This window comes from Elephas maximus, chromosome 5 (genome assembly GCF_024166365.1).
Source record: "Elephas maximus indicus isolate mEleMax1 chromosome 5, mEleMax1 primary haplotype, whole genome shotgun sequence".
Lineage (NCBI taxonomy): Eukaryota > Metazoa > Chordata > Mammalia > Proboscidea > Elephantidae > Elephas > Elephas maximus.
Window position 1 is genome coordinate 30,794,168 of NC_064823.1, and position 14,582 is coordinate 30,808,749.

The 14,582-nt window shown below is 39.4% G+C and overlaps 1 protein-coding gene across 3 annotated transcripts in view; it reads left to right on the forward strand.

Annotated features, from left to right (window-relative positions):
• SEC24D (SEC24 homolog D, COPII coat complex component) overlaps window positions 1-14,582 on the forward strand; it is a 110,821-nt gene that overhangs the window by 16,227 nt on the left and 80,012 nt on the right. For 2 of the 3 annotated variants that reach the window (XM_049885427.1, XM_049885426.1), the window contains exons 4-7: window positions 3,319-3,467; window positions 4,833-5,102; window positions 5,433-5,563; window positions 13,745-13,856. In XM_049885427.1, the coding sequence (XP_049741384.1) occupies window positions 3,319-3,467; window positions 4,833-5,102; window positions 5,433-5,563; window positions 13,745-13,856 (662 nt within the window). The remainder of the gene's footprint in view (window positions 1-3,318; window positions 3,468-4,832; window positions 5,103-5,432; window positions 5,564-13,744; window positions 13,857-14,582) is intronic. The other variant, XM_049885428.1, reaches the window with a different exon arrangement.

Here is a 14,582-nt window from a genome sequence, read left to right on the forward strand (position 1 = left end):
GAACACTGGTGACTGAAGACCAGAAAAGTTGTGGAGTGACATCAAGGACATCATACATGAAGAAAGCAAGAGGTCATTGAAAAGACAGGAAAGGAAGAAAAGACCACGATGGATGTCAGAGGAGACTCTGAAACTTGCTTTCGAGCATCAAACATCTAAAGCAAAAGGAAGAATTGATGAAGTAAAAGAACTGAACAGAAGATTTCAAAGGGCGGCTCGAGAAGACAAAGTAAAGTATCATAATGACATGTGCAAAGAGCTAGAGATGGAAAACTAAAGGGGAAGAACACGCTTGGCATTTCTCAAGCTGAAAGACCTGAAGAAAAAATTCAAGTCTCGAGTTGCAATACTGCAGGATTCTATGGGGAAACTATTAAACCATGCAGTAAGCATCAAAAGAAGGTGGAAGGAATACACAGACTCATTATACCAAAAAGAATTAGTTGCTATTCAACCATTTCAAGAGGTGGCATATGATCAGGAACCGATGGTACTGAAGGAAGAAGTCCAACCTGCTCTGAAGGCGTTGGCGAAAAACAAGGCTCCAGGAATTGATGGCGTATCAACTGAGATGTTTCAACAAACAGATGCAGCACTGGAGGTGCTCACTTGTCTATGCCAAGAAATATGGAAGACAGCTTCCTGGCCAACTGACTGAAAGAGATCCATATTTAGGCCTATTCCCAAGAAAGGTGATCCAATCAAATGTGGAAATTATAGAACAGTATCATTAAAAAAAAAAATTTTTTTTAATCATTAATACAAGCAAAATTTTGCTGAAGATCATTCAAAAATGGCTATAGCAGTATATTGACAGGGAACTGCCAGAAATTCAGGGTGTTTTCAGAAGAGGACGTGGAACCAGGGATATCATTGCTGATGTCAGATGGATCCTGGCTGAAAGCAGAGAATACCAGAAGGATGTTTACCTGTGTTTTATTGACTATGCAAAAGCATTCGACTGTGTGGATCATAACACATTATGGATAACATTGCGAAGAATGGGAATTCCAGAACACTTAATTGTGCTCATGAGGAACCGGTACATAGATCAAGAGGCAGTTGTTCAGACAGAACAAGGGGATACTTTGTGGTTTAAAGTCAGGAAAGGTGTGTGTCAGGGTTGTATCCTCTCACGATACCTATTCAATCTGTATGCTGAACAAATAATCGGAGAAGCTGGACTATATGAAGAAGAACGGGGCATCAGGATTGGAGGAAGACTTGTTAACAACCTGTGTTATGCAGATGACACAACCTTGCTTGCTGAAAGTGAAAAGGACTTGAAGCACTTACTAATGAAGATCAGAGACCACAGCCTTCAGTATGGGTTGCACCTCAACATAAAAGAAACAAAAATCCTCACAACTGGACCATTGAGCAATATCGTGATAAACAGAAAAGATTGAAGTTGTGAAGGATTTCATTTTACTTGGATCTACAATCAACAGCCATGGAAGCAGCAGTCAAGAAATCAAAAGACACATTGCATTGGGTAAATCTGCTGCAAGTGTTGAAGAGCAAAGATGTCACCTTGAAGACTAAGGTGCGCCTGACCCAAGCCGTGGTATTTTTAGTCACATCATATGCGTGTGAAAGCTGGACAATGAATAAGGAAGACTGAAGAAGAATTGATGCCTTTGAATTGTGGTGTTGGCAAAGAATATTGAATATACCATGGACTGCCAAAAGAACAAACAAATCTGTCTTAGAAGAAGTACAACCAGAATGCTCCTTAGAAGCAAGGATGGCGAGACTGCGTCTTACATACTTTGGACATGTTGTTGGGAGGGATCAGTCTCTGGAGAAGGACATCACGCTTAGCAAAGTACAGAGTCAGCGGAAAAGAGGAAGACCCTCAACGAGGTGGATTGACACAGTGGCTGCAACAATGGGCTCAGGCATAACAACGATTGTAAGGATGGCTCAGGACTGGGCAGTGTTTCATTCTGTTGTGCATAGGGTCGCTTTGAGTCGGAGTTGACTCGACGGCACCTAACAACAACAAGTCCCTTCATAACTAGTTCTTTGCTATAGTGTAACTTGTACTTCGAAAACCCTGGTGGCGTAGTGGTTAAGACCTACGGCTGCTAAGCAAGAGGTTGGCAGTTTGAATCCTCCAGGCGCTCCTTGGAAGCCCTGTGGGGGCAGTTCTACTCTGTCCTATAGTGTCGCTATGAGTCGGAATCGACTCGACGGCAGTGGGTTTGGTTTGGTTAACTTGTGCGTTGTGTAGAGAAAACATTTTGATCATTCATCCATTTGACTAGAGAATGGGATCTCATCATCCTGGAAATATGCTTAATATTGTAAGTCAGAGTAATGGTATGAAGATGAATTTTAATTTTTGTTAAGTAACAATTCAGTTAAAATATATTGAGAAAAATGACAAGAGATAATTAGCGTGATATTTTGGAAAATGCATGAAGATCTGGGAAAAGGCTGGTTACAGCTTTCTCACAAATAGGTTATGGGACTTTAGGCAAGCCACTGGCCTCTCTGACTCAGCTCCTAACATCTCAGTGACAGTAGTGGTAAAAGGCAAGGGCATGGGGCACTAAGGAAAGAGCTTCCAGTTTACAGACAAAAGAATTGAAATCAGAGTATTCCATCTGGGAAAATTTAATTTTTGTTTAAAATTTAAAACTGATAAGAAAAGAAGTCATAATGGGACCCTGCAGGAAGGCTCAAGCTTCATTTGGCAGAGGAACCGCTAGTGAGAAACTCGTTGATGGCTACTTGTTTCACGCAAAACAAGGAAAGATAAACATCCAGGAAGTTCAAACTAAATCACAGGTGATGAAATGTTTAGATTGGAAAAAAAAGTGAGCAAGTTAAAACTTCTGAGTTGTTTATTTCAAATACTGTTTTATTGGGACTGTCCTGCACACTCAAATTATAGTGCAGGTGACGTTTTGTTTTAAAACCTGGGTAGGATATATGCAGAATGATAGTAGAGCTGCAAGCACAAAGCATTTTAGTTTTTGATTTCTGCTCTGTTGATCATTAACTCTAGTATATGTGAGGCTTTAGTAGGCTCCCTCCCTGAATGGATTTCCAAAGCTGCTTCTGTAGTCACGGAGGATTTTCTTTTGCTCAGTATCTTGATATGGTCAGCATGTGAGCATAGATAGGAGATGACTACATGACTCACTTGGAGCTCACATCAAGGTTAACTAAAGGTCCAGTTTATAATAAGCCGTTTTCCTAGTGCTTACTTAACAGGCTTATTTAATTTTAAAAGTTATTGACATTTGTCATGTGTCATTTGCTTATGAGAGTCTGTGATGTTGTTTAACACCCTTTTTCTTCTCTCAGATTTCCAGGCCCTCCACCAGTCAACAACGCAGCACCCGCCTATGTACCATACTCATCCTCTACACAGTCGGCTTATCCAAGTCCTGTGTCCACTTCATCCGTCACCCACCTGGGCAATCAGCTCAATGCTATGCAAATTAACAACTATGGTACAAGTTTCATTCTTAGTGTTCATTGCCTTATGCCGTGATTATTTTCAGTCAGAAAGATTTCCTTCATCTTTAAAGTAGATATAACTGGCATTCTGTATTGAAGTAGTATTCTAGACACTTTTATATAAACCATCTGTTTTATGTATGACTATAATTAGTTTTTTCCTTTATCATGCTGCCATTTATTTCCAGGTAATTGGAGGACCCTCAGAATACCTTATGTTCAGATAACAAAAAAATGCTGACTTCACAAGTGAACGTGAGCACTTAACTACTACACCACCAGGGTTTCCAGGCATGAGAATAGTGAGATTATTTTCAGAAATATGAGGGTAGTTTTTTTTAATATATAATTTATTTTATTTTTTGTTATTGAGAATATATACAGCAGAATGAACAGCAATTCAGCAGTTTCTACATGTGCAATTCAGTGTATACGAGGGTAGTTTTAACCTTGTGTTATTTATTATGGGGCCCCCAAATTGAAAATATAATAAGCATTGTTTCACAGTGCATTTTAATTCTGCGTTTAGATCATGGGAAGAATGGAAACTCAGATGTTGTATGGCAGAAAAGAGAATAATAGGAGGAAAAACAGTTACAGTACTGAGATTTACATCAATGGAAACGCTATATATTCTAGGAACTGTAGAAATCTCCAGTGCAGTAGCAGCAATGGCCAGCCGTTTGTTTTGATGAAGAATGTTTCCATCTGACTTAAAATTAATTTTTTGAAGTATTGGTAAAAACTCCTCAGAATATTTCCTATCTTTAACTGATTTCAAAATGAATAATGTCTCCAAAGATACATCTCAGTTTCACATAATTAGAGGAAGGAAAAAGTCATCTGGTTTCACAGCTATTTCTGAAATGATTGGAAAGCATGTTCAGCCCATCCCTTCTCTCTGGTTATTTCTGGCTAGCTCTGCAGTCCATCTGATCAAGTCATGCACAAGATGCACGGAATTTATTGAATGTGTGTTACCTAAATAATGCTTCATATGTAATAAAATTGTCTTCTGCATAATTTTCTAGATTTTGTACCAGAAATAATTCCTTAATTAATGGCATGCGTCATGTAAAGTTAATGCAACTTGAGTTAAAATGTATCCCACTAATTTTCTCACTAAAGTTATAAATGTTGCTTTTACCCTTTTTAAATTCTCCAGCTATATAAAATGCCCCAAAGAGCATTCCTATCACTTTCCGAATGAAGATTCCATCTTGGGGCAAAATATGTGACTTAGAAGAGTGGCCTCTTGCTTTACGTCAGAAAAACAACTGTCCCTGTAGTGTGCTTTGTAGAAGTTAAAGATTTGAGAAGCGTGCCGTTTAAGTGGGCTGGTCTTCTTCCTCCTACAGGTTCGGGTATGGGCCCCCCCAGCCAGGGCCCCCCTGGCCCTCCATCAGCAGCACCATTCCAGGGTCCTTCTCAACCTCCACAGCCGTCCATTTTGCAGCCTGGATCTCAGGTTCTTCCACCACCACCCACTGCACTAAATGGCCCTGGTCCCTCACCTTTGTCTCTGCACAGGCCAGATGGGCTTCCTGGGCCCACTCCTCCGAATGCCCAGTACCAGCCCCCACCTCTTCCGGGACAGACCCTGGGCGCTGGATATCCTCCTCAGCAGGGTAAGGTGGGCCGGGCTCGGAGGAAGGCTCTGGGTTACCTAGGAGGACCCTTGATGCAAAATGTTTGTTCCTGTGTTACTAGGCATCTATCACTTACATTTTAGGAATCGTGGTTTTTGAGTAGTGTGGCAACAGCAAGGAAAGGGGAAGCCACAGATATTCACACCTAACTCCCTGTAGAAAACAGAATACATTAAATAATTAATTAGATAAATTAAAAAATGAATTAGAATGTATTTAATAAAATGAAAAATGTAGCATAATATTGTCTCTGAGCCCTATATCTGATGTTTATGGTTACAGTCATTTCTTTTTAAAATTGTCTTCAAGCAGCCAGCTATGGTCCTCAGATGGCAGGTGCCCAGCTCTCCTACCCAGGAGGCTTCCGAGGAGGTCCTGCACAGATGGCTGGTCCGCCCCAGCCCCAGAAGAAGCTAGATCCTGACTCTATTCCCAGTCCAGTAAGTGCTCTTCTCAGCCCCGCAGTCTCCCTGACAAAGTACCATCTGCATTCATTGTTCTCAGAATCTCTTCAGTTGGTTAGCACTTATCCTGTCTTTTATTTTAGAAGTTAGGATATAATACTAGAGAAAGCTTCCTTCCTTGTATATATGTATGCATGTACGTATGCATGTATGTATGTGTGCATGCATGGGGGAGTCACAGGGGTCTCCATGGGAGAAACAGCCTTTGTAGATTTTTTTTGTTGTATCATCTAGACTTCTTAATGGCAATATCTACTGATGTTTTTGAGTAAGTAGCAGTGATAGTATGTTCTATAAAAGTGGTATTTTAAATAACTAAAGGATCCTTTTCAGTAAGGGTGAGGCAAACTTTTAGGATACCAATAGAGAGTGAAAGAACAAAGTATTTTACATATTAAAAATCAAAATAGTTTTATATAAAGTTAAAACTAAAACCTCTCTTCCACTGAAATAATTTGCTTTGGAAGGCTGATCTTCAGTAACTATATTAAGTCGGCTTTCACTAGGTTATTCTGTGTAACAAATAATCCTGGAATTTTAGTGGTCTACAACAAGAAACCCTGGTGGTGTACTGGTTAAGAGCTACAGCTGCTAACCAAAAGAACGGCAGTTCAAATCCACCAGGCGCTCTTTGGAAACCCTATGGGGCAGTTCTACTCTGTCCTGTAGGGCCACTATGAGTCAGAATCGATTCGATGGCAACAGGTTTTACGACAGCAGAAGTCACTTAAGTTACACAGAGGCTGCAGCAGCTACAGACTGGCTTTAGACCTTGATCCACACCCCTTATCACTCTGGCATCCAGGGTGGAGGAATACTTTCTCCTGAGGACATCTGTCGTCACAGCAGAAGTGAAAAAAAGGAAGAGAGCTGGCAGAAATGTGCTCTTAATGCTTTTAATGCTTTCACTCAGATGTGGCACATGTCACAACTGCTCACATGCCCTTGGCCAGAGTAAGTCAGACAGCAAAACTCAGTGTCAATGGGACAGGGGTATATATTCCTCCCCTACATAAAACTGCAAGTCTCATGGTGATGAACGGGAATATGAAATCCTTTTGGATAAAATGAAATTGGGTGCAGTTAACTTTGGTCTTTGTTTTATAAGCATAGGTAGAAAAAGTTAAAAATAAACTTGAGGGGCACAAAGAAATACTGTATCAGTTAAATTTCACTGCCTAACAAACCACCACAAAACTTAGTCACTTATAACTGTCGTTCATTACAGCTCATGAGTCAGTGGGCGAGCTGGGCAGTTCTGCTATTCTGGGCCAGGCTCGGCTGGTTTTGGCTGGGCTTGCTGAGCATCTGGGCCCTGGGTGGTGTAGGATGGCCTCACTCACGTGTATGGTATTTGATACCCAGCTGTTGAATGGGATGATTGGGTCATGTTGTGGAGCAGGCTAGCCTGGTTTGTTCACATGGCAGTAGCAGAGATTTAAGCAGAGATGCAAGTCCTTTTGAGGCCAAGGCTTAGAACTGGCACATCACCACGTCTGCTATATTGTCCTGGCCGAAGCAAGTCACAAGACCACCCCAGATTCAAGTGGGAGAGAAGTAGACTCTGACTTTTGATGAGAGATGCTGCAGTGTCACATTGAAAAGAACACTTTCTCCAAAAGGAGAATTATGTCATTTTTCTGCCACTTATTCTGTCCATCGAATGAACTTAGTACCCTTGTCAAAAATCAAAGTTTATTTGATAGTAAACGTGAAGATTTGTAATAATTTGTAATAAGTATTAATGCTATCATATGTTGGGAATTAAACAAATTCAAATATAAATTCAGTGCCTTTATTGATAATTGTATTGCCAGTCAGTGCTTTTATGGCTTAATATTATTTGATTATTCTAGTTAAAAAAATAACATATATATATGTATAATGAATTCATTTTGACTTCTTATTAAAGTGCTTAAATATAACATCTACAGACTCTCTGGTTCATTCTCCCTCATTCTCTGAGGTTTTAGCTTCTGGATGACAGTTACCCTCTCCAGTGATATTCATGCTACTATTATTGATTGGCAGTTTTAATATTTATGTATATGGGTCTTCCATTTCCTTGGTCTTCCAACTTACTGAATTGCTTTTTCCACATATTTTTTCTTGTACCCTAACCTCAGTTGGAGCCTTGGTAGCACAGTGGTTAAGTGCTAAGGCTGCTAACCAAAAGGTCGATAGTTCGAATCTACTAGCTGCTCCTTGGAAACCCTATGGGGCAGTTCTGCTCTGTCCCATAGGGTCACTATGAGTCAGAATCAACTTGAAGGGAGTGGGTTTGGTTTTTTTGGTTTTGTTTATCCAGCTTAGATTCCATGATCCATCACTATGACGAATCTTTGCATCCTATACCCTCAACTCCTTTGCCCCCTCCCTCCTCTGAATTTGCCTTTAAGAATCCCATTTGTGGTTAAACCATTTCTCTACCTACTCCTGGCCTGTACTTGGGAAGTGGAATGTGACTTGTGAAAAATGCATACCATGCTGTCAGTCTCACTTTCAATTTGTGATTACTAAACTCAGGTGAACCTTAGTGTTGTGGTTCTAAAACCTGGCCATACATCGGAATCACTGGCTGAGCTTTTAACTCCTGTCCTCCTCCAACCCTGCCATTTGTTTTAATTGAACTGGGATATGGACTGGGCATTGGAATTTTGAAAAGCACCCCTGGTGATTCTAATGTGTAGCAGGTGTGAAGACCATTGTCTTAGTTATCCAGTGTTGCTATAACAGAAATACCATAAATGAATGGCTTTAACAAAGAGAAATTAATTTTCTCACAGTCTAGGAGGCTAGAAGTCTGAATTCAGGGTGCCAGCTCCAGGGGAAGGCTTTCTCACTCTGTTGGCTCTGGAGAAAGGTCCTTATCAATCTTCCCTAGTCGAGGAACTTCTCAGCGCAAGGACCCTGGGTCCCAAGGACGTGCTATTCCCCTGGCTTTTGTTTCTTGGTGGTATGAGGTCCCCGTGTCTCTCTGTTCCCTTCACTCTTGTATCTCAAAAGAGACTGGTTGAAGATACAACCAAATCTTGTAGTTTGAGTCCTGCCTCATTAACATAACTGCCGCTAATCCCACCCCATTCGTATCACAGAGGTAGGATTTACAATACATAGGAAAATCACATCAGATGACAAAATGGTGGACTATTTACACAATACTCTGAATCATGGACTAGGCATGTTGACACACATTTCTGGGGGACACAATTCAATCTGTAACAACCATCATCCAAGTCCAGTGGCTCTCTCATTTTCCTAGATGGCTTTCATTTCTTCTCTTCAAACCCCTAACTCACCTTTTGCTTGCTGACTTTTAAATGATAACCTTGCTTCTTATTTGACTGAGAAGATAGAAGCAATCCAAAGAGAACCTCTTTCTGCTCCAATACCACACCCCCTGCATATATGCCTATTTATCCCTCTTCCCCCTGTTACTGTGAATAAGTTGTCCTAACCAAGGCCATCACCTCCACTTGTGCCCTAGATCCTATCCCTTCTTATCTCCTAGGAACAACCCTTCTCTCTCTCCTGGATCTTCTATATTTATTTGAATATATACTTCAACTTTTCTCGGTATAGATCATTCTCAATAGAATATAAATGCCCTATAATACCTCCTATATTTAATTTTAAAAAGCCTCCCTTGACCCCTCCCCAAATCTCTCTTCAGTGTCCTCCCTGTTTCTTGGCTCTCTTTTATAGCAAAAATTCTCTGGAAGAGTCACCTATACTTGTTGTCTCCAGTTCATCTCATCTATCCCTCTTGAACCTACTCCTGTTTAGATTTCGTCACCACATCCCCACCAATGCTGTTTGTCCAGGTCACCAATGACCTTCCATAACCAAGTCTAGTGGTAATTCTCAGATTTCATCTGTCTCTGCCTATCAGCAGCAATTTAACACATCTGTTCATTCTTCTTAAAACACTTTTCATTGGTATTTAGGACACCACCCTATCATTTATGTCTCTGCTTACCCCACTGATGGCTCTTTCTTGTCTGTGTTGCTGTCGCTACCTCATCCTCTGATCGCCTAATATATGAGTACCCCAATGCGTAGTCCTTGGACCTTCTTCTCTATCAACACTTACTCTCTAGGTCAACACTATTCAAAGCACACTCCCAGGATGACACAGTCAGCATCACCTGGGAAGGAGTTTATTAGAAATTCATGTTATCAGACCCCATCCCAACCAAAAACCAAACCAGTTGCCATCAAGTTGATTCCGACTCATGGTGACCCTATATGTTGCAGAGTAGAGCTGTGCTCCATACAGTTTTCAATGGCTGTGCTCTTTCGGAAGTAATCACCAGGCCTTCTGAGGTGCCACTAGGTGGATTCCAACCACATATGTTTCACTTAATAGCTGAGCACTTAACCATTTGCACCACCCAGGGTCTTCCAGGCCCCACCCTAGACCTATTAAATTATAATCTCTGGGAGAGGAGCCTTGGAATCTGTTTTAACACACTTTTGAGGCCAGGGCTTAGAACTGGAGCATCACCACGTCTGCTATATTGTCCTGGCCGAAGCAAGTCACAAGACCACCCCAGATTCAAGCGGGAGAGAAGTAGACTCTGACTTTTGATGAGAGATGCTGCAGTGTCACATTGAAAAGAACACTTTCTCCAAAAGGAGAATTATGTCATTTTTCTGCCACTTATTCTGTCCATCGAATGGACTTAGTACCCTTGTCAAAAATCAAAGTTTATTTGATAGTAAATGTGAAGATTTGTAATAATTTGTAATAAGTATTAATGCTATCATATGTTGGGAATTAAACAAATTTAAATATAAATTCAGTGCCTTTATTGATGATTCTTAGGTACACTAAACTTTAAGTAGCAGCACTCTAGGTGATCTAATCCATTCTCATGGCTTTAAATGAGAATGTGAATACTTGAGGTCAAGTCTTTTTCCCTGAAGTCCAGGTCCTACCCTCAATCTTCCAGTTTCTCTGGTAAAAAACAAACAAATAAAACTTGGAGTCATCCTTGATTCTCTCTTTCTCTAACTTCTTACATTTAGTCCTTTAACTAATCCTATTGGTCCTGCCCTACCTGCCCATCATGGTCCAAGCCTAGGTAATGCTGATTTGGCTCATTTCTTCATTTCTTTTATACCCTTACTGCTCATCCGCAATCTCTCTGACACCCCATCCATATCACTCCTTATTCACAGGTCTTCTTTACTACCTGACATAGAACGTACCTTATTTGTACATTTATTTATTTATTACGTGTCTTCCACACCACAATGTCAGCTCCCTGAGGGCAAGGATTTTGTTCTGTTCGTGACTTTGTCTCTAACACTTAGAAAGGTCTGATACATAGTATGCATTCAGGTATTTGTTGAACGAATGTTAACAAAAAAAGCAATAAGCAGTATATACTATGATTCAGCCAAACCCTTTGAAATATATACACAGAAATCAGTCCAGCATTTATTTTTATCTTAAAAGCAATAAAATATCAAGCAATGCCAAATGGAGCTTGTTTAGGTTCCTTACACCGAAGTAGCATGCTTTGGCCAACTAAATTCTTTCACAGAGCCTAACATTAGCTTTTTTTACCATCAGGAAACTTGTTCAGGTTGTACCTTGGTCTGATAAACTATCTTGTATTTGTAATAAAATAGAATACTCTAAGCATAAAAGGAAGACAATAAAAGAAAAGAAACATTATTTTCCTCTTTTAGATCTGTTCATGTAAAATGTACATATTTTATTCAGCAGTTTTTAATAAAACAATTCTTCATTTATTGCAGTATCCACGGTGATAAACTCTTATTTCAGAATTGCATTGTGAAGTTGTTGGAAAAAAAGATACGGAATCACATTTATTAAACTCCTGTTACACCTGAGTCCTGAGTTAGGAGGTGTTTATTACTACCCTTTTGGATGGTGGTATTATTCATATTTTGAAAGTGAGGAAACTAGTATCACTGTCTCTTTCTGAATCCATAGAGGGATATTCAGAAGCTGAGGTCTTCCTTTTTCCCTTTCTCTTATCACTATGAAGTTCAAATAATTCTGCCTAAAGCAGCCTATCTTACGTATACTCACACGTCTTAACTTCTTGTTTCTCCTGTATACTTCTTGTTCCTTTATCACAGGAGAATCATTTTCTGTTTTTCTCTTGATTTTATTTTATGAACCTAGAATACTCTGTTGGTAGCAGTTTAGTGTGGAAGTAATTCTCGTGACGCATCTTCTGAAAGAAAAAGAAATCTATACATTTTTGAGGTAATTTTTGCATTATCGAGAATCACTGTCATCAATATCAAAAACTCTTTAAGAACAGAATCAGTCAAAATCTGTATTGAAATTTGTTTTATCATTTTATCTCTAAGCCTATTTTTCAAGGACATGCATAGGAAGTATAGTTTTTAAATTTACTAGAACAGTTATAATATTTTACTCCTTGTAGTATTCCAGCCAAAATGTGGAGTGATTTAGAAATAGAATTATCACTTATAACATTGTTGCCTTGGGAACAGTGCTTTCTAAATTGCAAATGACTAACTTAAACGTAAATATTTTGGAAATATAGTCTATTTTAGGATTGAGAACTATGTTCAATACCATATATGGGTTATTATGACTTTTATCTGGCTTTCATAATTGACTCTTGGTTGAAGTGATTAAAATAAATGTTAATAATAATATAAAAACTACTCCAATTTTGAATCAACTAGATTAACCTGTGGTATGAAATTAGTGTTTCGATTTTTCAGTTTGCTTATTTTCCCTGCCCATGGTGGCTTTTAGTCTCATCTACGTTGCATATAGTAGTTATGTACGTAACACAGTCTATATCTTTAATTTCATAAGGACTTAAATTCTATGAAATTAGGAAGACAGAAATGAGCAGATTTATAGCAGGCTAAATCTCTCTCTAGTTTTACATTCTATGAAACTAATGCTATGCATGCCAGCTGGGACCTGCATTGGATGGCATGGGAAGGAAGACTGGAGAAGGTAACATTTCAGAGTTTGGCAGAAGAGAGTTTCCATGTTATTAATAGTTTCTTTAGGAATATAAAAACTGCATATTCTCCAAAGCTCCTTATTCCAGTCTGAATGATGCTGTTTGTGCCCTTTTTTCCTCTTCTTATCTCCCTTTTTTTCCTCCCTTGCCTCTTGTCTTTTCTGTTTTCTCCTCTGAAGGAGACAAGTGAGGGAAGGGTGATGAGCAAGGGTAGGAGGAAGATACTTGTTTGGATTGCCTTTTGTTTTCAACTTAACTTCGTACTATGAGATTATTTGCATCCCTAGATATTTACAACAGAAAAATATATTTTTTTTTTATCTCTTATAAAGTCTCCATTGATCAATGCTTTTAGTAGAGAAATATGTTTCCAAGTTAGAGGACAAAGCTTAGGGAGTTTTGGCCCTTTTGGTTTTTATACAATAGACAAAATTCATAGAGGAACAGTTCATACTGTTTGTTCATTATGTCTCAAAAGTAGGGGTGGAGGGAAACTTGAAAAGTCAAATTAAAAAGATTTGAGGAGAAAAGGTGAGGTTTCTTTACATTAAAAAAAAAAAAAAGCCTATTGCTGTCGAGTCGATTCCAACTTATAGTGACCCTACAGGACAGAGTAGAGCTGCCCCATAGGGTTTCCGAGGAGCTGCTGGTCAATTTGAACTGCCGACCTTTTGGTTAGCAGATGAGCTCTTAACCTCTGAGCCACAAGGGCCCCTTCTTTAGGTCACATATTGTAAATTATTTCTTCTGAATTTAATGATTTTTAGCTGTTTAGAGTTTTATTTTTTAACTGTGAAGGATGTTTTCCTTTAAAAAGTTGTTTTAAATTTTTTTCTGTCAGAATCTTTTTATGTGTGTTGTGTGTGTGTGCATTCCTATTGTCCCAATAAATAAATAAAAATAAAGTTCTCTGAAGGGTCAAGGTCAGAGCTCAGTGCTACAGAATAGAATTTGGGAAACTACTGGTCTAAAATTGTGAAAATAAACAAAAATGGAATAAAGACATGGTAGATTCTCAATGAGAATTTCGTATGAAATGAACTCAAAGGACTTAGAAAACGCCTGTTATTTTGTGTGTGAATGACAGAGAGAGAACATTTCTTTCGTTGAATATTGGGAAGTGTCTTAACTTACTTTAACTTGCTCTTGACGTCTTATTTATCAGATCCAAGTGATTGAGAATGATAGAGCCACCAGAGGGGGACAAGTTTATGCCACCAACACCAGAGGCCAGGTTCCTCCCCTGGTCACTACAGATTGTGTGATACAAGACCAAGGTATTTACTTTCAATTCTATTTTTGACTGAGGTTTTTAAATTTCTGACCATTTTTTTTTTTAGGCATGTTTGCTGATACCCTTTAGTAATGTTATCACCAGTGTAGAACCCCTTACAGCTGGTAATGGGGTCCGATTTGCCTTTAACCACTCAAGTACTGAGGAGATCCTGCTTGTACAGGTCTAGAGAGTTTCTGGTGGTATCTAGTACAATATATCCGTCAGTTTAAGAAAATTCTTTATTTTAATTCATGGGTCTGAATTAGCTCATGCTTTTAACCAGTTAGGCGGTTGTCGGCAAGTTAGTTTCAACTCATGGGACCACACGTGTGCAGAGCACAACCACATTCCATAGGGTTTCGTGGCTGACCTTTCAGAAGCAGATCACCAGGACCTTGTTCTGAGGTACCTCTGGTTGGTTTCGAATCACCAACTTTTTGGTTAGTAGCTGTGCTCTCAACTGTTAGCACCACCCAGGGACTCCAGTTCATGCTCTGCTTTGGTTTAATTTGCTTGCAACACCTTGGAAACCTGGCAGGATAGCAGTAGGGGATCGAGCACTTGAGAAGAAGTCAGAAGACCTGTGACATTTTTCAGCCTGCAGGAGGCTTGGTCATCTCTCTCAGTCTCAGTATTGCTCTCTAAAATGTGAGGATGAATACCTGTCTTGCGGAGGCAATATAAGGATTGGACATGACACCGTGTGCGTTACATTGTAGAATTTCAC